This window comes from Sus scrofa, chromosome 1 (assembly GCF_000003025.6).
Source record: "Sus scrofa isolate TJ Tabasco breed Duroc chromosome 1, Sscrofa11.1, whole genome shotgun sequence".
Taxonomy (NCBI): Eukaryota; Metazoa; Chordata; class Mammalia; order Artiodactyla; family Suidae; genus Sus; species Sus scrofa.
The window spans coordinates 138723409-138747990 of NC_010443.5; the positions used below are offsets into that span (position 1 = coordinate 138723409).

The following is a 24582-nucleotide window of genomic DNA, read 5'->3' on the forward strand; positions in this document are numbered from 1 at the left end:
CTTGTGTGACTCCTCTCTCACTGGCCTTTTATTATTTTGCAGTCACATTCCTGCTCAGCAACAGTGGGGCTCTGACTTGAGCAGGTACAGTCTGATACCTCCATCAGAGTTCCCTGATAAAACAGTTTTCTGGATGCTCTAAGTTAACATGACACTTGGTCCAGATGGCTTCCCCCAGCCCCAGCAACGGCAGTGGACAAATCTGGGGCCACCCAGCAAGTGTCTGGCAGGGCCAGGAGCAGTCCCTAACCTCCCACCTTGTAGCCCCAGGCTGCCTGGGTATCTCCCCTGACAGTCCTCAGCCAGAACCTGGGTCACCGAGAGGCCTTCTGGAAGGCAAGACCTCTCCCCAACACACCCTGGGTTTGCGAGGATTTGGAAATGCTGAGATCAGAGAAGCTAAAAGCACACCAGAAACACTACCTAGCCCCTGAGTCAAAGCAGTTCTGGGCTGTGGTGCCTTGCCTTGGAGGGATGTGGGGGAGAGTGTGGGCTCCCCTCTATTCTCAGGAACTGGGGTGCTTTTCCAGTGTACCTCAGGTCAAGCAAACAATCCATGAGAAGCTCCATCATGACAGAACATCTGGTTATAAAACCCCAAATGCCTTCCGCTGAGGGCCTCAGTCACCTGGATGCAAGGGCTGATCAGAACTTCCTTCTCACAGGTTCCCAGGTCACCTGGGAAGAGCAAAGACTCTGGGTACAGAGGCTCAGTTAGAGGCCAGCCTCGGGGCTTTTGTCCCCTGAAACCTCTCTGGGATCCATTTCTTCTCTGTACTCATGGCCACGGTGAAGTTTAGACCCTCATGACTCAGCACCTGACCTATCAGGCCGGTTTTCTCCCTGCTGTGACCAGACTGATCTTCACCTGGAAGATGAGAAGGGCCACAGCCGCAGATCCCACTGCCTCCAGAGTATGCCCATGCTTCGGAATCTGAGGCTCTCCTGGGTCTCATCCCAGCAGCACCCCCTCCCTCCTGCTCCAAAGGCACACCCAGTCCAACCACCTCCAGCCCCCTCCTGCCAGCTCCAGCGCCCCTACAGTCAGAATAAACCCTGACCCCTGCCACAGCCTGCAAGGCCCTGCACCACCTCCGTCTTCACACCTCCTCCCCTGGTGCCTGCCCCACCTGTGTTTTTGGAACACACCAGCCTGGCTCTGCCCCCTGCTGCCTGGAGCATTCTGCCCCTGCCCTTCTCTGGGCTGCCTTGCCCACCAAGGCCAGCTCCTTGGAGAACTCTGCTGCTCGCATCCTCCTTTGGCACAGCCCTGCCCAGTCTCACTGACACACAAGTGCCAATCCCAGGGACCACCAGATGTGTGAGTTCACGTGCTTCCTCTCCATATGCTGTCTGGGGACAGGGACCCCCTTGGCCTTGCTGAGCGCTGCAGGCCCAGCACACTTTATAGCGCCTGGCACAGAGATGTTTTTTCTGCTGAGTCTAAACTCTGCAACTCAGCAGCTCTCAACCTGCTTTCGCCTGTGGTTGTTAGGGTTTCACACAAGTTAGTCTCATCTTTGTGACAGACACACTGTAGGCACATGGAGGACAGTACCTTATAACCCCCTGTATTCTTATCCCCACCCCCAAACACAGTGGCCAGCATGGTGCTGAGCACAAAACACACACTCAATAAGGGCATAAAAATGCCACCTCCCATCAAGCTGGGCCCTGAGCAAAACTGGGAATGGGAGACTTCGGTTCTCCAACCGAAGTCCTCAGACTCTCTCTTCTATGCCCCCAACCTGCCCTTCCCCTCCCACCCCGCCCCCGAAACAATGCAGTTTAGTTCCTCGTTTTGAACTGGGACATCTTGGGACTGGTTGCCATGGTCCTTGTTCGTGTCTGTGTCTCTGGCTAAGAGGAGAAGCACTTGCTTTCTTGAACTTAATAGTTATCTTCCTACTGCTGCCTCTCTTTCTCTCTGCTCTTAGAGGGCCGCCAGCAACTTCTCATTTTAAACTTACTGGATGTTTTCAGCCAGTGGCACAGCCTCCATCTCCACATCTCTTGCACTCCTGAGTCAGCTCCACTGAGCTCGTCTTCCTCGTCCTGGACTTCACCCTTGACTTGCTAAACTACACGTCATGTCTTCAGAATGGATGCATGGAAAATCCAATTCCTGCATTCTGCCCTGTCTCAAAATTACTTTATTTTGCCTGCATGCTTGGTTGATCATTTGGCTGCACACAGAATTCTGTAATTATCTCAATTTTCTGCCAGGGTCAGTTTTCCTATTTGTTTTTCTTGGTCTTTCTCGTTTCTGCTGCTGGTTTTCTTCAAAGAGCTCATGATCTCTGGTTGACCACTTGTATTTGAGAATAAGGCATAGGAGGGCCAGTGGATGGAGCTCGGGATGTGAGGGTGGCAAGCTTCCACACAGGCCTTGTGGGAGCAATGCTGGAGGCTGTCCCCAGGCCTGGAGGGATGAGCTCTGTGCTCAAGCACTGGATCCCTGCGCCTGTTCCAGGTGTCCCCGAACAGTTTATCACACAGCTTTGGGAAAGAGCCTGAAGACAATTCCCTAAGAGCCCGTCAAGCTCCCAGTGTTGGGCTGGGCATGGTTGGCAACCTTGACCCCTATTATTTTCAGCCAATTCCCTGCTCCCACCCTCCATTCCCAAGTCTTGGATTTGTACAAACATCTTGCTTTGTTCTCGGTTGTAACCTCCCCTTCAGTTCTGGCCTCCGTTCCTTCAAGGAAACATCTATCCACTCAGTCCTCTTGTCAAAGGGTGGCCTCTGCTTCTCTTCCCCACTCTGGCTTGTGCCATGCAGCCTTAACTACCAGGACAGCAGGGTCCTGGGATGGAAGAGCAGTGAATGTGGGGTTCAGTCTGCTGGCTTAATCCCGAAGTTTCTATGGGAGGTTCATCAGGTGGAAGTGGTGCAGAGAGTGACTTCAGAGTTTTAGGTGCTACTACGGAGGAAGGTTCAGCACCAACAGTCACACACTTCAGGATGTCAGCTTCAGGGTCACGACATGGGGAAAGGCAGCAACCAGGTGGCTTTGTTGAACACAGGCCAATGTGTGCCTAACTACCCAGCATAGATGTTATCCCTTCTTTACATGGTGGGGGGGGCTCTGAGGCCAGAGTCTCTTAATAATTCTCCTAGATTCCACCAGCCATTCCACTTGCCTAAGGAACCACTGTACACAAAACCAGATGCCAATAAGTTCTGGACACTGAAAATGGTCTGAGGAACTGGACTCCAGATTCTGGAATCACTGAAGTCCTAAGGACAGGTGATCTGCCTGTTCTTTTTTTTTTTTTTTTTTTTTTTTTCCTTTGCACAGCGCAATCAGAGGTGGTCTATCCTGCAAGCCAGCTCCTTTGGGGAAACACAGATAATCAGACACATCCATCCACTGAAGAAGAGTACAAGCCCTGCAGTGTTCATCAAGCCAGGGATGGGTATAAAAGTTAGGGTCCCAGGAAGTATGAGCACAGTCGGAGTATGCTGGCCACAGGTGTCCGTAGGCTGATGAGACTGTAGAGAAAAGTCAAGCATATCTGGCCCCAGGTACACTCAGACCTGTCATTTGTTAGACTCGCCTGCTGACGAGCAGCAGCTTTGAGGCAAGCTGCCCATGAGAGGCGTATTGACTTGATTTTTTTGCTTCTAGAGGCCAACAGTAGGAATCATTAATGATGGCACTCTTGATTTATAGGGACTTGCTGAAAAATAGACAATGTTTGGGTTTCTTCCCTCAACTCACTCCCACTTTTATGAGCACTGTTAAGTTTCATTTCAGCATGTTTAGTAATTTGTGACTCACTGAAATGAAACCTAACTGGGTCCTCATAAAAACAGAGTAAAATGGTATTTCCATGTTTCATGTTACGGGTTGAATCAGGCTGCTCTTTGGAACTCAGCGGCATCTTCTCAAAACACCATTTTGGAGCCTCCTGTCCCTGCTGTTCCAACCTGTCACCAGCCTTCTCAAAACTTCCCAGAACACCTTCTGCTACCTCAAAATAGTGAAACTTAGAGCTGAAGGGAACAGCGGGAAAAGCTAGTGAGTGAACCAGGGCTATTTTTCTGTAAGTGCTCTCTTAACATGAAATATGGATGACTTCTACTTTTTAATCCACTATAGATTAACTCTGACTCTGTTCATGAAACCCCCGAGAGAGTAACTACCATTACTCCTCTTTTGTGTGTGTTTTGTTTTGTTTGTTTGTTTTTTGCATTTTTGGCCACCCCAAGTCATATAGAGTTCCCAGGCCAGGGATGAGATCTGAGTCACAGTTGTGACCTACACCACAGCTGCAGCAACGCCAGAGCCTTTAACCCACTGTACTGGGCCATGGATCAAACATTCAGCCTGGCGCTACAGAGATGCCACTGATTTCATTGCACCACAGCAGGAACTCCTACCATTACACCTCTTTAACCAACATTCCTAGCCTTACTCATGCACAAGTACCGCAAGAATCCAGAACTTTCCACCTTGGCGATCACTGTCATTAGGCATAAATACTGTATTTGTATTTAATTTCTTACAGTCCTGTTTTAGTATGCTCAGTGTTATCATAAAACTTCATTAACTATGGCTTTACTGATCTGGATTTCTATGAGGATTGTTTGAACTGTGGGCTAAGGTTAACCTTCAGAAACTCTCTGAAGAATGAGCGCTCTTGGAAAAATGCAGATGGTATTTTTAAACTTCCTTTAGAAAGTGAGTCATTTCTCAGGGTTTCCATCTCAGGAGGTGCTTGTGGGTAGGTGCTGCTCCCACCTACCAAGACAGCAGTACTTCTGCTAGGACTGGTGGGCTTCCTGGAGGCCATGGGTCACAGAGATGCATCCTAGTAGAGGAGAAAGTTCTTCCCAAGAACTGGTAGGCAGAGGTCTCTACATCAACTGGGTAAGGTTCCAAGGAGCATGAGCCTGGCCACTTGCTGTGAAGCACCGTGAAAGGGGCCACTGTCTGCACTCTGTGTTCCAAGGCCCCTGCCTTGAGAGGTCACGTTGTTTAGCCCTGGTTGCTGTGCAGAGTGAGTAAATGCAATGATGGTGCTATTGGTAAAGGCATTTGACAGGGACTTGGGGTGGGAGTGGCGTGGCATCTTAGATGGGAGGCAAATGTACTCATGTCATTCCTATCACTCCCAAGTGCAACGCAGGCTCTGACTTGATGGCACCCTGATGACCACAGACCTAAGGCTATTTAAACACCCTGAATGGCATCACAAAGGCCCTGCTATGTTCACTGAAGGACTAATGGTTTGCTGTCATGGTGTAGGGAAGAGTCTCTAATTGAAAAGGGTGCAATTAGAACCAAGGTCATGGAAGGGACACACGGACACTGATGGATTAGAGCTGAAATCATGTCTGGCCACTTAACACGGACCCCACTGGCTGGAAATCTTTAGGATTTTTAGAAATAATTCCACCTTGGTAAGAACACTGCAGAGGATGCTGTGAGATGCTGGAGAAGGCTGAGCTGGTGCTGCTCTAAAGAATACAAGTGCTTTTACTTGGGAGGTCGTTGCTGAAGGAATGTTCATCATTGGGCTGCCCAGGAGAGGGTGTAATTTGGGACGGAAACAAATCCTGTACTTGGCTTGCTAGCAGGTTTACTGAGAACCAGAACTGTCAGCAATTTCTCATTTCAATGATGATGATAAGATCTCTGCTCACACTGCGGAGGCTCTGCACATTCTTTGCTACAGCAGCAGCCCTGAGGGCCCAGCTCTTTCTCTGGGAGGATGCCTGGTCAATACTCTTGGGCATCAAGCGTCCATCACCCCACATACCCCTATTTGATAACAAAGCCAGGCGGTGCCAAAGGAGTCTGGATGTTGTCAAGTTTTTCCCTGAAAAATCCCAGTCTTGGACTAACTTGGGCATTTCAAGGAAAAAAATCCAGCAGGGTTGAAAGGGTTGGCTGCTTGAATCATCCTGTAAGTTGACTTTTGCCGGTGACTTCCTATCCTTCTCTCTTACCCTACCTTTCCCTCCCTCACTAAAACCCCATAGCCTATGCTCTGGGCCTGGCATCTGGGGGTAACAGCGCCATAATGGGATAAGGGGGGGACCTAGGTTTGGGGGCAAGATGCTGGCATAACCACAATTAAATGGGAGGGGGGAATGATAGTTTCTCTCCCATGTGACTCCTGAAATTTATTGTTCAAATGCTGTGTTTTCTGTTTTTCATTTTTTGGTCTTTTTAGGGCTGCACCTGCAGCATATGGAGGTTCCCAGGCTGGGGGTTGAATTGGAGCTGTTGCTGCCAGCCTACGCCACAGCCACAGCAGCTCAGGATACGAGCCGCACCTGCGACCTACACCATAGCTCATGGCAATGCTAGATCCTTAATCCACTGAGCTAGGCCAGGGATCAAGCCTGCAACCTCGTGGTTCCTAGTCAAGTTCATTAACCATTGAGCTGCAACAGGAACTCCCAATTTTTTTTTTTGTCTTTTTGCTATTTCTTGGGCCGCTCCCGTGGCATATGGAGGTTCCCAGGCTAGGGGTCGAATCGGAGCTGTAGCCACCGGCCTATGCCAGAGCCACAGCAAAGCGGGATCCCAGCCACATCTGCAACCTACACCACAGCTCACGGCAACGCCGGATCATTAACCCACTGAGCAAGGGCAGGGACCGAACCCGCAACCTCATGGGTCCTAGTCGGATTCGTTAACCACTGTGCCACGACGGGAGCTCCCCATATATTTTTAATATTTACCTAAAACTGAGAATTAGAGATAGTGCCAGCTTCAGGAGGGTGGGGACCCTAAGGAGTCCACAGTCACATGGCTCCTGGAGAGCAGATTCCATTTCCCAGTAAAATCCGAAGGCACCAGTGGACTCCCACAGATGCTGGTCAATGGAGGCCACATGGGGAAGGATGAAAATTGGAGGAAACTCTTGGTTTCCCTTTCTATGCTGAATGCATGGCCATCTTAACACCCATATGCCTGCTCACCCTAACCCTAAACCCTAACCTTAAACCATGGGAGCCTCTGTCTCCTCTGCTCTCCAGAGTGCACCTGCTGGGGGCTCAGCTGAAGGAGCTCAGCCACCTGGTGATGACAGCATGTATTCTTAACTCGGACCCAGCCAGATCATCAGAAAACAAGGCACATGGGAAATCATCCAGTGTGGCCTTCCCTAGGCCAAGCCCCTGGGGACAGGAAATATGCAGCTGATTGGCCCTCCAAACCCCACCCCAGCTGCCACACGGCAGCAGGATGATGTCTGTTCTGAGGGACAAGTAGAGTCACGGGCTACACCAGGCTGGGGAGCACTGACTGGGGGCTTGGCTACAGGTGGGGCCTAGGCTCAGATGGATTTAACACAGGTGGAAGGTGGGCTTCCATCCATCGGTTCCCCCTTCCTCCCAAATTTTTGTCTTCTTCTTTTTTATTTTTATTTTTTTGTCTTTTTAGGGCCACACCTGAGGGATGTGGAAGTTCCTAGTCTGAGGGTCGAATCGGAGCTACAGGTGCCGGTCTACGCCACAGCCACTGAAGCACCAGATATGAGCTGTGTCTTCGACCTACAGCACAGCTCATGGAAATGCTGGATCCTTAACCCACTGAGCAAGGCCAGGGATCAAACCTGAGTCCTCATGGATACTAGGAGGGTTCATTACCACTGAGCCAGGACAGGAACTCCTTTTTGTCTTCATAAATGACATCTTTCATTGTGCTAAGGAATCACAGACATCCAATAATAGCAGGATGGGTTTGGGGATTACATTCCAGTGGGCACAGAGGTCCCACAAAGCCAGACATGTTCACCTCTCCAGGTGCCGCCTAGAAGGGATCTGTTCTACTACATCTTTTACAGCTGAACAGAGCACATACACCTCGCATACATCTCCAGTCCCACCTGAGGGTTCCACATGCTCTTCCCTGTGCTGCGATGTCTGAAGCTACTGTAAGGTTCCTGACATGACCTTTCAGCATCTCAGCTCACAGTTGGCAGGTGGGACTCAAGTTCAGTCGCTGCTGAGGTGAGGGGAGGGGGGTGGGGGACAAGGAGGGCAGCTGCAGGAGGTAGCACCACTGATGCCTCCCTGAGAAAAGCCACTCACCCAGGTCTCCTGAGGCTTCTGACCCATCCCTAAGCCCAAGCCCCTTTGGGGAGAGGGAGCCTCCCCTCCAAAGCCCCACCAAGGATGTAAGGAAAACACATCACCTGGCACCTGCCGTGCACACAGAGGTCAGTCTCGTAGGGTCCGCAGGGCGTGCCATCCAGAACCCTGTCGGCCACCAGCAGCGGAGACTCCTTCCCAAGGGGCAAGCAGTGGAGTTCGCATGGTTTATCTGAGGAGGGAAAGGGGGTGGACATGGATGTGGGAAGGGTGTGGGGGTCACACAGGATGCAGATGCACATGGGCGAGGGGCCAGCCCAAGGGACAAACGTAAATGGAATAGAGGTCACAGGGATCTGGCACACGCTGCACCCACCCCTTGAAGCATGTCACATGAAAAATGGAGAAAGAGAAAGACCCTCTGATTGGGGTGAATGACACACAGCTGAGAACACTGTAGGCTTTTTTTCATCTTGTTCTCTTTATCTTGTATCTCTTTAACCTTTGCAAAGATACAGTATTTCCTTTTCCTTAAGGTATTAAAAATACCAGGCTGAACAAACATTTTGTTGTGTGCTAAGCTCTAAGCAAGGTGAATAGGTATCAAGGGTGAGCCTGGGGTGGGAAAGAGGGAGGGGGCCAACGAGAAGGCCTCCGAAGGGCTGTGGTATGTGGCGAGGTGGCCCTGGAGGAAACAGAGCAGGAATAAGGAACAGAAAGGGGACACAGAAAGCCTTAGGACAACTTGCAAGAGCCCCAGGCAGGATGGAAACCCTGGTTTCTGCTGCTGTTGGAACAAAGGGAGCTCCCAGATCATGTCAAAATCTCATTCCTTTGCCTACCCTTCTTGCAATTAGCCTTCCAGAAGATTCCTAGCACCCCAGAAGCTTTCGCTCCTGAGCTCTCCCCTCATGTCATCTCTGCCTTGCAGTCTGTATCTTCACTTCGTACACACCCCCATTAAAGCCTATAATCCTACTGTCCTATAATTGTTGGAACAACTCCCCACACAAGGGGATTTCTCAAAAGGTGGGGCCGGTTGCTAAAGGAGTTTGAGAGGGATAGGTTGTAATTACCTTTAGATTGAAGAACTGATGGAAATGGGAGCCCCTGGAGGGACCCACAAGGAACCGAACTTCCTCCTTTTGTTCCTAGACCAGTCCTAGGACCACAAAAGGACTTAATAAAGTTTCTCATCTTTCTATATAAACTTGAGAATCACTTGCTGATGTCTTCAATATAACTTGCTAGGATTTTGATTGGGATTACACTGAATCTTTAGCTCAAATTGGGAAGAACTGACATCTTCTTTTCTTTTTCTTTCTTTTCTCTCTCTCTCTCTCTTTTTTTTTTTTTTTTTTGGTCTTTTTGTCTTTTCTAGGGCCACTCTCACGGCATGTGGAAATTCCCAGGCTATGGGTCCTACGACAGAGCCACAGCAACACCAGGTCCAAGACTCGTCTGCAACCTACACCACAGCTCACGGCAACACCAGATCCCTAACCCACTGAGCAAGGCCAGGGATCAAACCCACAACATCATGGTTCCTAGTTGGATTCGTTAAGCACTGCACCAAGACGGGAACTCCAGAACTGACATTTTAATATCATTCTACTGACATGTAATATTTACCTACTTATGTCATTGTTTTATTTCATTCATCAGAGTATTACAGTTTTCCTCATAGAGATCTTACAGATAATTATCTTGTTTTGGGGAGTTCCAATGTAAATGGCATTGTGCTTTTAATTTCAAACTCCACTTGCTCCCTGCTATTATGTAGGAAAGAGACTGACTTTTGAATATGTGCCTTATATCCTGGAATACTGCTATAATCTCTTATTAGTTCCAGAAGGTTTTTTTCTGTTTATTATTTTTTTTAATTTTCTACTGAAATGACCAATATGTCATTTGCAAACAAAAGATATTTTTCTTTCTCCAGTACGTTAAAAGTAGTGGTGAAAGGGGACTTCCTTGCTTTGTTCTTGATTTTAGTGGGAAAGCTTCAAGCTTATTTATTTTTTTATTTAATTTTTTTTTTGGTCTTTTTGCCTTTTCTAGGGCCACACTTGCAGCATATGGAGGTTCCCAATCTAGGGGTCTAATCAGAGTTGTTGCTGCCGGCCTGCACCACAGCCACAGCAACAAGGGATCTGAGCCAAGTCTGCGACCTACACCACAGCTCACGGCAACACTGGATCCTTAACCCACTGAGCGAGGCCAGTGATCGAACCTGCAACTTCATGGTTCCCAGTAGGATTCATTAACCACTGAGCCACGACAGGAACTCCTTCAAGCTTATTTATTTTTTTAATAAATTAATGGAATTTATTCTTCTGTATGTAATTAAGAAAGATAAATGTACCCTTTTCTCTCTTACGGCCACCTAACTCTAATGCCATTTATGTGATTACTTAGCAAAGGAACTTCCAGAGAAACACTGACATCTCTGTGCTGTCTCTGCCAGGCTCTTTGTTTCCACCAGAAGCCTTCCTCAGTGGTCTCAGATGAGAAAGAGCAGGGGTATAAAAAGGCTTCTGGAGACCTTGGCATCTTAGCTGGAGAGTTCTTGTCAGAGCAGACATGCTGTCTCACCCAGGTTCCGGAGCTTTTGTGACTGGGTGATATTCACTAAACTGTCACTGTGTTCAGCAGCTTTTCATAGTTCCTCTCCCATAGAGCTCTGCTGATCAATATGCCCCTGGGAAGTCTCATCTTAAAACACTAGAAAGAAGCTACAGGGATAGGGTGGAGATGTTCAACTTGGTTGTTCCAGTTAGTTGTGAAGGAAAAAAAAAATATATATGCTGTGAAGAGTAGTTTCCCAAGTAAGCAAAGTAAGTATACATCATTTACTCACTTAAAACAAACATGGGTGGAGCCCCTCTCACTCAAGGCACTCTTTGGGCACCGCTCAGGAAAGAAAGACTAGTGATGCATGCTTTCCAAGGCCCTCTTGTGGACAAGCACACGGCAAACCCTGGATGAGGCAGACTGTAAAAAGCTTCATGCATCTGACCTGAACTGTCAGAGGTCCAGGGATACTAGAAGGAATGGCTCATTTCTCCAGCTGGCAGGCTGGGAGCAGGTGTCCCCCCATTTTAATGGAATGACCCAAGATGGTGGCCAGTGAAAGGAGAACTACGGGAGACTGAAATGCAAACTGAGATCAGGTTCTGGGAGGCTAATCCGACAAGGTTCTTGAGGTGCTCTTTGGGACCCTGAGGTTTCCTGTGAGCATCCTGGGGAGCCACTGGGGAGATGCAGCACACAGCCCCAAGACTGAATGAATGGGTGCACCTCCTCCACGTACCGGGCTTCCTCTAAAGTTTCACTGCAAGGAAGGACCCCTTGGATAAATCAATTTCAAAACTATGGATTTTGATTACATTTAAACTAAAATGCCACCTTAATACTTTAAGTATCTGAGCAGTGAGGAGACTCATTCAATGTCAGTAATAATGATAAAGGTGGTGATAAGGAAAAAACCCACAAATAACATTTATTATCTGCTGTGTGCCAGGCAGCATGCTAAGTGGTGTCTATGCATTTCAGGTGAGTTCTGTCACCATTCCACCTCACACGTGAGCACATGAGGCTTAGAGAATGTACACAGCAGGCAGCCCGAAGCCCCTCAGTTGGACAGACCAGACTCAGGTCTTTGGCCCATCCTGGTTTCTTTCTACCATCACTGTTTTTCGAACAGAAAACTCTGGAGAATCAAAGATACCTAGGGGGCAAAATGGTGTTACCGAAAACAAACCACCACTTCATGAACACTTCTGGCTTCTGAAAGTATACTCTGATTTGAGCAGAAATGAAAAGGGATTTGGGTGGAAAGGAGAGGCTCTTTTGAGGTAAGTTAGAAACACCAGGCTTGAAAAGGATAAAGACTCTTTACCTGGGCTCCTTGGTGTGAACATCAGGTAAGTGGAGGCTCTTCAAAGCAGGGGGTCCCAAGCTCAGATGGAGGGATTGGAACCCCAGGCAAGAAGGCACACTCAACTCACCTGCTTTCCACCCTCCCTGTTAAGACATTGTCCTCCTTGGCTCGGATAGTCTGGGGAGCCCCAGGCTCCACGACTGAGCACAGAGGTAACTCTCCCATCCTCTGCTCAACTGGAACTCCCTCCATGTGTCCCTCACCTTTTCTGAGAACTCTGCCTAGAATTCAGGGCATCCTACACCTCTGGGAGGTGTAGTGCTATGTCCCAAAGGGACTCAGGATAAACTTCAGAAAATTTAAGGAGGCTCAGAGCCTCTCAAAATTCTCTGTTTCCCCCCAGGGTGCCTGAAAGATGACATGAGGTGCTGGGTTTCAGCTCTGGGCACAGTGTCAGCACTCTTACATCCTAGTTGTATGGAAGGAGGGAGAATCTTTAGAGTTGTAGAGCCACACCTTCTAAGGAAGGGAGCTTGGAACATCCCTCTGCCTGACGGATATGTGCCAAGATGAAATTTGGGTTGAGGCTGGACCATTTGGGATGGGTCCTGGCTTCTTCCTGGCTCACTTCGCTTGCACAGAGAAGCCACAGATGGGGCAGGCAAGACAGGCTTGGGGTCTTGAGAGCCACACGATCACATCTGTTTGCTGGGAGCTCGGAGGAGCCCCCCTGGTGCTCTAGGACCAGGATGGTGAAGAGGACACTTGCAGCTCTCAGTGCTCTTGTTATTCTCTCTCCGCTGGTGGTACAAGGTCTTACTAAGGTGGAGACACTATTTCATTCTGAGGTCATCACAAGTGCTCACATAGGCCCTGCCTGCCTAGCCCCCTGAGGGGTACATGCACTGTGTCCCTACCCCCAAAACTGCCCACCATGACCTCACAGCTAGGCCTCAGCTTACTGGACCAGCAATGGATACCTGACTATAGCTGGACCATTCAGTCTTTCTCCCCACCACAATCCCAGTCAGGCCTTATGGGACCTCAGTTGACTAGACCATGACAGGCCACCTGACCACACCCAGACCAGAGTCCCTCTCTCCTGGGAAATCAGCACTGAAATTCAGATGAAGGGGTTGTGATCCCAAAGAAATCTACACAATTCAGAAATCCAAAAGTTCTGAAAGCTGCAATTTTTTTTTTTTTTAACATTTGGGGTAAAAACATTTGGCAGCAAAATTAGGCATGATTGACACGAGGCTGTTGGTAGTATCCAGTATTCCACCTAGAGACCGTTCATGGATTACCCAGTAGAGATATCAGTGCATCTGACATCAATGCATCCCAGGACCCCACTGGGGCTATTAACTAACATATGGTTGGTGCGCAGTTGTTACTTTTCTAACACCTAAAGTGCTCTGAACTCCCAACTACATCTGGCCTCAAAGGACCTGGATGTGAGATGAGGACTCACTTAAAAGGCGCTGTGGGCTACCCTGCACATGGGCAAGTCATGAGAAAGTCAGTCTGTAGAGGGGGTAGGAAGAAATGGCTCAAAAACAACAACAAAGGTCCTGACATCTTCAAAGGCCCCAGCCCCAGACTTCATCCTGGCCCTTGGGACGTGTCAGACACACCACATCTTTGCAACCACTCTCTGTTGCGTTAAACAACTGCAGCTGGCGTGGCCAAGCTGGAGTCAGAGAGCCCTGAGTGTCAGACCTTCCATCCCTGGGAACCTGGGAGGGGGGTCAGCCATGTCGGGGAGCAGGAAAGTACCTCCAAGTCCAGACACAGCCTTCCCCATGGCCTCTGACACTTTGGTGGGCATGTGGCCTGCTGGCCTGGGCAGAGAGGACTGAACTCTTGAAGGTTTCCACTTCAATGAGATTCCACAGGGAGAGCAGAAAGGGGGTGGGTGGGTTTGGCATCAGGCCATCTCAATGGGTTTCTGTCTAAAGGCTTTTCCACTTAGAAATATTTTCTAAGGGGAGTCTTTGTCTTCCTTGAGAGGTGGTATGAATTTGTGGTCCCGAGCCCTCCCTTGGAAAATCTACCTCTGCAAGAATTCCTTTTTTTTTTTTTTTTCAATAAGAGAAAAAAGAAAAAAAATATAGCTTCCCCTTTCTTGAACTATGCGTCACTCGCCAAAGAATTCCACAGCGATAGCAATGCTATGAATAGGGCAGTCATAATGGGCTTCAGAAGAGCCCAGAGCCCAACCACAGGAATCGTTCCTCTCACGGCTGAGCTAGAATTGTGCCTTTTATAAGCCGAGTTGTGAGAGGAACACTTATAATCTGCATTCTCCCCTTACCTTCTGAATTGGCCATTTATTATTTTGTTTTTATCCTTGTGAAATGCTCTGTTTAATAAAAAGAATGCTGGCTTCTATTTATGGTTGAGGAGGGAATGAAACCAAATATGCAAGAAGTTGTGATAATTCCACCTCAGAGTGGGACGTGTCGAGCTACCCTGGCAATGCCCAGAACTTGGGGGGTCCCTCCTTCAAAGGCAGAGGGCTTTATCAAATAGGGCTGTGCTCTTCAGATCAAAGGTGGTGGCACTCTGGCTACAATTATTTATTGCTTTGGCAGAAACCAAAAGCGAGTGGGTGAAAACATATTCTGAGCCTGACAAGCTTCCCCAAATAGCTGTTACTTGGAGGCTTCCTGGGGGTGGGGAATCTGGGCAGACGTTGGCCTCGGCCACTGTGATGATAAGGAACCAAGGAGCTCAGTGATCCAAAAGTGGTTAGAAGTAAAAGAGAAGTTTAATCTGGACTTGGAGAAATCAGTGGAAAAACAGACATTTCAGTGGGATTTCTGCATTGAATAAATGAAGCAGGAGAACTGAAACTGGAGCAAGACACAAGGAAAGAATAACGAGGCTGTGCACACAGCAGAGGGAGAATGAGCGTGGGGCAAAATCTGTCTTCCACCTGACCTCTTCTTGCTCCCAAGATCAGGGACAGGACAGGCAAGGGACCCAAACCATCTTTATCTGGCACCTGGGGATGGATGAAGGCTTGGAAAGGAAGCTGCTTCTCATCAAAACCTGCCACTGCACTGGAAACACGTCAGCCCCTGCCAGCACTCTCTCTCCCCTGATTAGGGGTCCAAGTGAGTCTGGGATGTCTGTAAGTCGCTGGGGTCTTCCCACATTGGAGGAACAGCTAGCCGGGAAGAACCACGAGGGTCTGCATGGGCCCCAGCTTCCAGCTGCCCATCCTTTTGGGAGCGCAGGTCTTCTCTCCTTAGTCTTCAGGGAAAGCCAAGGGTGTGAAGGCTCTATTTCCCTGGAAGTCTGCTGGTTAGGTGACAGGGTGACTACAATCACACAGCTCCCAAAGGTGGTGGTTTTTGTGAAAGAGGAAAATGTCTTAGGTCACTCAGCATGGCGATCTCTAGATCCATCACACTGCTGCAAGTGGCATGAGAAATGTTTCATTGCATGTATGTACTATATCTTTATCCATTCCTCTGTTGGTGGACATTTAGGTTGTTTCCATGTTTTAGCTGCTGAAGCTAATACAACATTGTAAGTCAACCATACTCAAATAAGTAAATAAATAAACAAAACTTAAAAAAAAGGAAAATGTCTGGGGGAGCTCCCCAATGTTTTAAAATGAACCCAGGGCCAGGTGGGCTGGTATGCTCTGCTATGGTTTCGAACAGCACCTTTCAGTTCAAAGCTGATGGGTCAGGTTGTTGGGTTAAAGGCTGTGGGTCTAAGGCCATTCTTCCCTGTGCTGCCTGGGCCTGCCCCTGGCACCACTGTTGCACTTGAGCTTGGAACAGAGTGTAGATTTCAGAGGTTCTTCAGATGACAGGGAAGAAACCTAACTCCTGGCACAGGAAGCTCATTCCCCTGCGTTATGCTTCAGAGGCTGCGTAACATCAGGCTCAGCTGCTTGAGTTTAAGCTCCACACTCAGCACTCAAGAGATAATGCTTTCTGTCCTACTGGAGGACTGGAAGCCAGCTGGTTATTTTTCTCAGTCATCTCCTCTGGAACTGGGGTCCATTTCCCGCTCCTGCGGGGGCTTAGACATATCACCTAACCTGTAACCTCTTGCCTTTGGCACGGCTTGTCCTGCATGTTAAATGAGATGATGTATACCAGAGATAACCTGAGCCTGGCACGTGTTATGCTCCATAAAGGGGACCCTATTGTCATCATTATAATACACTTTGGTTCTTGAAGAGGAACAGAAGTTTAAGTGTAAAAAGCCCTGGATCCTCCCTCATGCTCTGGAGGATCCTTATGGGCAATAAATGGACATCACAAATCCTACAGACAGGGTACCCCACCTAGAATTTTATCTGCCACTAAAATGCTTGCAATGGCCCCCAGGGGCAAAGTCTCTTGATTTGGGAGGAAACTCTGGGAAAGGAAATGTGAGCTGGGCTTATCATCATCTCACCAAGTTTTAATCTGTCCTCGAATACAACAAACACACAGCTACCATGAAAAGTCCTGGTTACCAGAGGGGAAGGGGATGGGGGGATGGTAAAGGGGGTCAGCTGTATGGTGACAGATGAAAATTTCTGCTGGTGAGCATGCTGCAGCATAGACACAAGGTGACATACAGTGTGGTACACATGAAATTCAAACAACGTTATAAACCAACACTACCTCAATGCTAATAAAAACCTTTTCCTCAGATACTCCAGTCAAGGAGGAAGAACCAGCCCAAGATGGACCAAGAAAAGAAATGGAAGAAAGCATCAACATTGGAAAGAGAAACAGTAGCCACACAAACCTGCTGGGCCAGTTAGCATCCAGCACTAGCTGGCAGGCTGCCAGCACACTCACCTTGCTGTGATCAGGGGTAGGGTGGGGGTGGGGCAAGGAGGAATCTGGTCCACTGCCTGCTTGCCAGCTGCTTTGGGGAAATCTCATAAATCTGGGTCATCCAAGTTCAACCCACTGCTCAAGAAGTGAGTCTATGGATGAGTTAGACAGGACTGGAGCATCATTTTGGGTGGACTGCAGGGGTGGGGGTATTGTATGTGTTTCCCTAGGAGGTGATTACTGATGAGGGGAGGGAGGAGGGAGGAAAGGATGTGCCATATGCATTTACCATCAACCACCACTGCTGTCAGCAGGCCCTTCTTCTTGCTGCTTAGCCGGTCATGTGTCTGGCACTGCTGGTCTCGGAAGCTGGGCAGACCCTTGGGGCAAGGAAGGTTCTCACAGACTGCATGCTCCACACTGGCGCCCAAGCAGTGTGTGCCTCCAGGCCCTGGGCTGGAAGGAAGAGAAGGGTCTCTGTTATCCAGACGGGCTGCAGAAGGAGCAAGAAAGGGAGGGGGAGGAGTGTGCGAGGTTTCCAAAGCAACCCCCTCTGCTCTTCCACACCCTCTCTCAGCAATCTCAGCCCCACGACAATGGTACGTTAAGTCAGCCATCAGAACAATGCATCTAAGAACTATGAACCAAGGTCATCTGGAAATAGAATATGGTGAGATTCAGTTCTGCAAGATCTACAAATTGTGTCTTTCATCTGAACTTAACACCTGACCATCTGTAACACTGAAAATCCCAAGGGGAACTGTTGGTTGTGTGTTGTTGATTTTTTTTTTTTTTTTTGTCTTCTATAAGATGACCTTTAAATGGTTCCTAGGCACACTTTAGAGGTCACTTAAATTTCAGGAGGTATAACTAAACAGCTCTCATTTGTTCATGGGCTTTGGGTAGGGACCAGTTGGATCTCAGCTCTGTACCACTGCCCCAGACAAGCGTGGGACACATGGGCTTAAGGTCAAGATCTTGGGCCCTAGAAGCTCTGTGCTTAGGCTGGGACTTTACCCAGTGCTGGAGGTCTAGCTGTGTTCTCTGACCATATCCACACCAATGAGTGGCATACTGGAGGAGCAGCTGGACTCTGGCCCAGCTGGCTGAAGCGTGGCTCTGCTCAGCCCTTTCACTAGGCCCCAGGCATCCTTGTAAGACTCTGACCTGAGCAACCTCAAGGGCTCCCATCACAGCCATGATGCCAATAGTACCATGACAGAGTTAGACTGTTCCCCACCCCCACTCTCCCAGCACTTTTTTTGTAATTCAGCAAAAATCGTAACTGTTCCATTCAATGACATTTCACAGACTGTACACACCTGTTGGCAGGGCAACTTTTTTGATATATTAGCCATTTCATTTTGAATATTTATTTTCCTCCTTTTATCATTTCTCTGGTGTACACAGTGAGACCACCCTGTGATCACTGCTTTATGGAAGAGATATGACAGCAGAATGTGGCAAAAGTCTGTAGGCTTCTGTCACAGAAGACTACAACAGGGAAGCACAAATCTTCTCTGGAAAGGGCCAAATCACCAATTTTCTTGGCTTGGTGGGCAATGCACTCTACCACTGCAGCACAAAAGCTGCCAGAGACAATGTGTAAACCAAAGGGCAAGGCTGTGTGTCAATAAAACTACTTACAAAATCAAAATCATCAGTGGGCCAAGTCTGGCTCATGGGCCATAGTTTGTCAGCCCCTGGTCTACACAAATGTGTTGGAGAAAACATCTGGAGCAGGAGGAAAGGGGCCCCTCATAATTTCATGCCCACCCCATATACACCAGACAAAATCTCCCTCACCTGGAAGTGGAGACAGCCTTGAGAGATTATTTACACTGGTGGCACCATAGAGGGTTTTGAGTTTCGATCTCAAAGGGAGGAAACAGCAGAACCTCCCCAAGGCTGATGAGATCTGAGAAGTGAGGGACCTTTTGTTCTTTCTCCTGCCCAGGGCAGTGGGGAGGCAGTTGGGGCTCAGGGAAATGACTGCATGGCATGTTTGAATGTGTGGAACCCCAGGTTCAAGTGCCAAGTGTGGGCAGGTGAATGGATTTCTGAGCCACAAACCATGTTGTAGAAGAAACAGAGAGGGGGCTGACCCTGATGAACTATGTGGACCAGTAGGTAGGGCATATTTTATGCAACAAGTAAACTGCACATCCCATGGCTGGGACCAGAGAAGGGACAGGTGAAGCTGAGATGCTCTATGGTAAGAAGCTGTGGGCTGAGTTATATGCTTCCTAAAATTCATATGCTGAAGTCCTAACCCCTAGTGTTTCTGAACATGCCCTTATTTAGAAATAGCATCACGGCATATATAATTAGTTAAGACGAGGTTCTGCTAGAGTAGGGTGAGCCCCTAATCCAATATGATGGGGATTATGACAAAGAGGGGACATCTGGAGACAGGCACCCACAGAGAGAACACCCTGTAAAGATGAAGACAGAGATTGAGGTGAAGATTCTACACTCTAAGGAATGCTGGAGACAGCAAGCAGATACATGATTCTCCCTTATAGCCCTCAGAAGAAACCAACCCTTCCAACACCTTGATCATGGGCTTTTAGCCTCCAGAAATGAGAGAATAAACCTCTATTGCTTATGCGGCAGTTAGGGGGAGTTCATTAGGGCAGCAGAGATGAATACACCAGACATCACAGTGACCAGATACATCTTCAACTGAATGGAGATGCAGACTCAGGAAAAAGGGGACAAAAACTCCTGAAGTGATCAGGAATGTGGACTAGAATGGAGTTCAAAATTACCAACTATGTTGGTTTCTTAAAAAATGAACTTTTTCAAAAGGTTGAAGAAGAAGAAACACTCCCAAAGACATTCTATGATGCCACCATCACCCTAATTCCAAAACCAGACAAAGATATCACCAAAAAAGAAAACTATTGGCCAATATCTTTGATGAATACAGACGCAAAAATTCTCAACAAAATTTTAGCCAACCGAATCCAACAACACATCAAAAATATCATACACCACGACCAGGTGGGATTCATCCCAGGTTCACAAGGATGGTTCAGCATACGCAAATCAACCAACGTCATATACCACATTAACACAAGAAAAGTAAAAAACCACATGATCATCTCAATGGATGCAGAAAAAGCACCTGACAAAGTCCAACATCCATTCCTGATAAAAACTCTTACCAAAGTGGGTATAGAGGAAACATTCCTTAACATAATCAAAGCCATTTGTGACAAACCCACAGCAAATATAATACTCAATGGAGAAAAGCTGAAAGCCTTCCCACTAAAATCTGGAACAAGACAGGGATGCCCACTCTCACCACTGTTATTCAACATAGTATTGGAAGTCTCAGCCACAGCAATCAGACAAACAAAAGAAATAAAAGGCATCCAAATAGGAAGAGAAGAGGTAAAACGGTCACTGTATGCACATGACATGATACTATATATAGAAAACCCTAAGGACTCAACCCCAAAACTACTTGAACTGATCAACAAATTCAGCAAAGTAGCAGGATATAAGATTAACATTCAGAAATCACTCACGTTTCTGAATACTAACAGTGAAATATTGGAAAAGGAATACAAAAATACAATACCTTTTATAATTGCACCCAAAAAAGTCAAATACCTGGGTATACACCTGACCAAGGAGATGAAAGACTTATATGCTGAGAACTATAAAACATTAATCAAGGAAATTAAAGAAGATGTAAGGAATTGGAAAGACATTCCATGCTCCTGGGTTGGAAAAATTAATACTGTAAAAATGGCCCCACTACCCAAAGCGATCTACAGATTCAGTGCAATCCCTATCCAATTACCCAGGACATTTTTCACAGAACTAGAACAAACAATCCAAACATTTATATGGAACAACAAAAGACCCAGAATTGCCAAAGCAATCCTGAGCAACAAAAACCAAGCAGGAGGCATAACTCTCCCAGACCTCAAGCAATATTACAAGGCCACAGTCATCAAGACCGTGTGGTACCAGTAGCAAAACAGACAGACAGACCAATGGAACAGAATAGAGAACCCAGAAACAAACCCAGACGCCTAGGGTCAATTAATCTTTGACAAAGGAGGCAAGAACATAAAATGGGGAAATGGTAGTCTTTTCAGTAAGAATTGCTGGGAAACCTGGACAGCTACATGCAAAGCAATGAAACTAGAACACACCCTCACACCATGCACAAAAATAAACTCAAAATGGCTGAAAGACTTAAATATACGACAAGACACCATCAAATTCCTGGAAGAGAACATAGGCGAAACATTCTCTGACATCAACCTTATGAATATTTTCTCAGGTCAGTCTCCCAAAGCAGCAAAAATAAGAGCAAAAATAAATGAATGAGACCTAATCAAACGGACAAGCTTTCGCACAGCAAAGGAAACCAAAAAGACAACTTACAGAGTGGGAGAAAATAGTTTCAAATGATGCAACTGACAAGGGCTTAATCTCTAGAATATACAAGCAGCTTATACAACTCAACAGCAAAAAAATCCAACAACCCAATGAAAAAATGGGCAAAAGACCTGAATAGACAATTCTCCAAAGGAGATATACAGATGGCCAACAAGCACATGAAACAATGCTCAACATGACTGAATATTAGAGGAATGCAAATCAAAACTACCACAAGATACCACCTCACAGCAGTCAGAATGGCCATCATTAATAAGTGCACAAATAACAAATGCTGGAGGGGGTGTGGAGAAAAGGGAACCCTCCTGCACTGTTGGTGGGAATGTAAGTTTGTACAACCACTATGGAGAACAGTATGGAGGTACCTTAGAAAACTATACATAGAACTACCATGTGGAGTTCCCGTCGTGGCGCAGTGGTTAACGAATCCGACTAGGAACCATGAGGTTGCGGGTTCGGTCCCTGCCCTTGTTCAGTGGGTTAACGATCCGGCGTTGCCGTGAGCTGTGGTGTAGGTTGCAGACGCGGCTCGGATCCTGCGTTGCTGTGCCTCTGGCGTAGGCCGGTGGCTATAGCTCCGATTCAACCCCTAGCCTGGGAACCTCCATATGCCGCGGGAGCGGCCCAAGAAATAGCAACAACAACAACAATAACATCAAAAGACAAAAAAAAAAAAAAAAAAAAAAAAAAAAAAAAAAAAAAAAAAAGAACTACCATGTGACCCAGCAATCCCACTGTTGGGCATATATCCGGACAAAACTTTCCTTAAAAAAGACACATGCACCCACATGTTCACTGTAGCTCTATTCACAATTTCCAAGACATGGAAACAACCCAGATGTCTACTGACAGACAATTGGATTAGGAAGATGTGTTATATATACACAACAGAATACTACTCAGTCATTAAAAAGAACAAAATAATGCCATTTGCAACAACATGGATGAAACTAGAGACTTTCATACTGACTGAAGTTAAGTCAGAAAGAGAAAGACAAATACCATATGATATCACTTATATCTGAAATATAATATAGGGTACAAATGAAGCTTTCCACAGAAAAGAAAATCATGGACTTGGAGAATAGACTTGTGGTTGCGAGGGGGGAGAGGAGGGAATGGGGTGGATTGGGAGCTTGGGGTTAATGGATGCAAACTATTGCCTTTGGAATGGATTAGCAATGAGATCCTGCTGTGTAGCACTGGGAACTGTGTCTAGTCACTTATGATGGAACATGATAATGTGAGAAAATAGAATGCGTACATATGTAACTGGGTCACCATGCTGTACAGTAGAAAAAAAAATGTATTGGGGAAATATTTAAAAAATAAAAAAAAATTTTTTTTAATGAAGGAAGCTACATTGCACACACACCTAGGGTATGAACTGAGACTTGCACAGGTCATATAATTAACTTCCTGAATTGCCCTCAAGCTTTCTTTTGGCTTCCTTTGCATCCACCTCCCTCAACTGATTTTTCCAGATTTACATTTGACAGACCCTCATATCCTGATGGCCTTTATGCCTCAAGGCAGATAGGTAAAATGGAGATGAGATATGACATAAGAGTGCTCCTGGATCCAGCAGAAACTGAGCAGCCCATGTCATACCATTTGTCCCTCAGGGTGTTTTCCTCCTGGACTCTGTTCATTCTTTCTTCTCCATGTCCAATCTTCTCCCACAATCAAGTCCTCTTTCAGCTCCCATCTGGCTCACTGTCCCATTTTCTCCATGGCCCCCGTTCCTAACTTTCTGCCCCTGCTTAAAGCCACCTCCACCTTGCAGTTTAGTTTTCTTTCCTACCATGGAGCCTCTCCTGACCTTGCTTGGGTCTGTGCTATGCTGCTTGTCATCAGCCTTGTGAAATGATGAGCTGAGTTCCTGTTTTCCTCCTATTCCTCTGCAGCCTCAAGCAGAGAACCTTGCATAGGCTGGTCTTTAATAAACAGCAGTTGGACTGAACTGAAATATATTATCGAATTTATCTTAAAACGATCAAAAAGTAATGCAATGTCAGGGAAGATGGAGTAGGAAGCACCAAGAATCCGTCTCTCTACCTAGACAACAACTGCACTGGTAAGAACTGCCTGCAGCAATTATTTTGAAATTCTGGGGTCTCTCTGAAAGTTTGCAGCCTCCAGGAGAAAGCATGGCTGGGAAATTGTGGTTAATTTGGGTCCATTTCAATCTTGAGTGTGCTAGAGGATTTCTGTCCCCCTTGTCCCAGCCCCATGGCAGGTAGCTGTGCCTAAATTCCTAGCGTGGCTTGCTCGAGCTGGGGGGACAAAAAGGACCTTTTCTTCCAAATATTGGAGTTCTGTGTTCTGATTGCTCAATGCTGAGATAAGGGCATAGGGGTTGGCCACATTGTTGTACCCTTTACCAGGAAATTTTAATGAGCAACACATTTCTAAAATTCTTTTTCTCCTGTTGGGAGACAGATATTTAAGGATTAAGTTATTCAAAAGCAACTGCATATATGGGAAAATTTAGCAAGCCACTAGTTATGCCCAGGGGAAGATGAAGGCTCAGAAAAAGCTGGAGAAGACCATACACTTCAGGATGATCCTCAGCACAAATAAACTTTTCAAAAGCAAATAAACAGAAAATCCTATGAAGGAGGAGAAGCTGATTTCTAGAGGTACATTATAAGATTCAAATGTACAGTTTTCAACAAAACAATCACAAGGCATAGAAAGAAACAGGAAAGTACGGCCCATTCAAAGGAACAAAATACATTGGTGGAAACTGTGTCCAAGAAAGCAGAGGTTATGCTTACCAGACAAAGATTACAAAACAACGGTCTTAAAGACACTCAAAGTGCTAAAGGAAGAAGTTAAGACAGGAAAGTGATAAATGAAAAACGTGAGAATATCAACAAAGAGGTAAAAATTTTAAAAAGGCAACAAAAATTCTAAAGTTGAGAAGTACAGTAACTGTAATGAAAAATTAACCAGGTGGGTTCAAGGGCAAATCTGAGTAGGCAGATTTAAAAATCAGAAATATAAATTTGTCCTAAGAATTTGAACACAGGACATTTGAAATATTGAGTTTGGGGAGTGGAAAGAAAAAGAAATGAAGAAAAGTAAGCACAGGTGATCTGTGGGAAACCATCAAGGGAACTAACATATGCATTATGGGAGTCTCAGAAGGAGAAGAAGGAAGAGGAGAGGTTTAAAGAAATAATGGCTGACAACTTTCCAAACTTGAAAAAACACATCAATCTACAATTTAAATAGGATAACGTCACTGGCATACAGTACAATTAAAATGCCAAAGGACAAAAAGAGAATCTTGAAAGCAGCAAGAGAGAAGCAACATATCACAGACAAGAGATCCTTGATAAATTACAAGCTTATTTCTAATTAGAAACCCTGAAGGCCAGAAGTCAGTGGGTTGATATATTCAAAGCTCTCAAAGAAAAAAAA

The 24582-nt window shown here is 46.7% G+C and overlaps 1 protein-coding gene across 4 annotated transcripts in view; it reads right to left on the bottom strand.

Moving 5' to 3' along the window:
- ADAMTS17 (ADAM metallopeptidase with thrombospondin type 1 motif 17) overlaps positions 1 to 24582 on the bottom strand; it is a 395981-nt gene that overhangs the window by 103708 nt on the left and 267691 nt on the right. For all 4 annotated transcript variants that reach the window (XM_013993230.2, XM_021098449.1, XM_005659785.3 and 1 more), the window contains exons 13-14: positions 17021 to 17187; positions 8157 to 8284 (exon numbers count right to left, since the gene is read on the bottom strand). In XM_013993230.2, coding sequence (XP_013848684.2) covers positions 8157 to 8284; positions 17021 to 17187 — 295 coding nt within the window. The remainder of the gene's footprint in view (positions 1 to 8156; positions 8285 to 17020; positions 17188 to 24582) is intronic.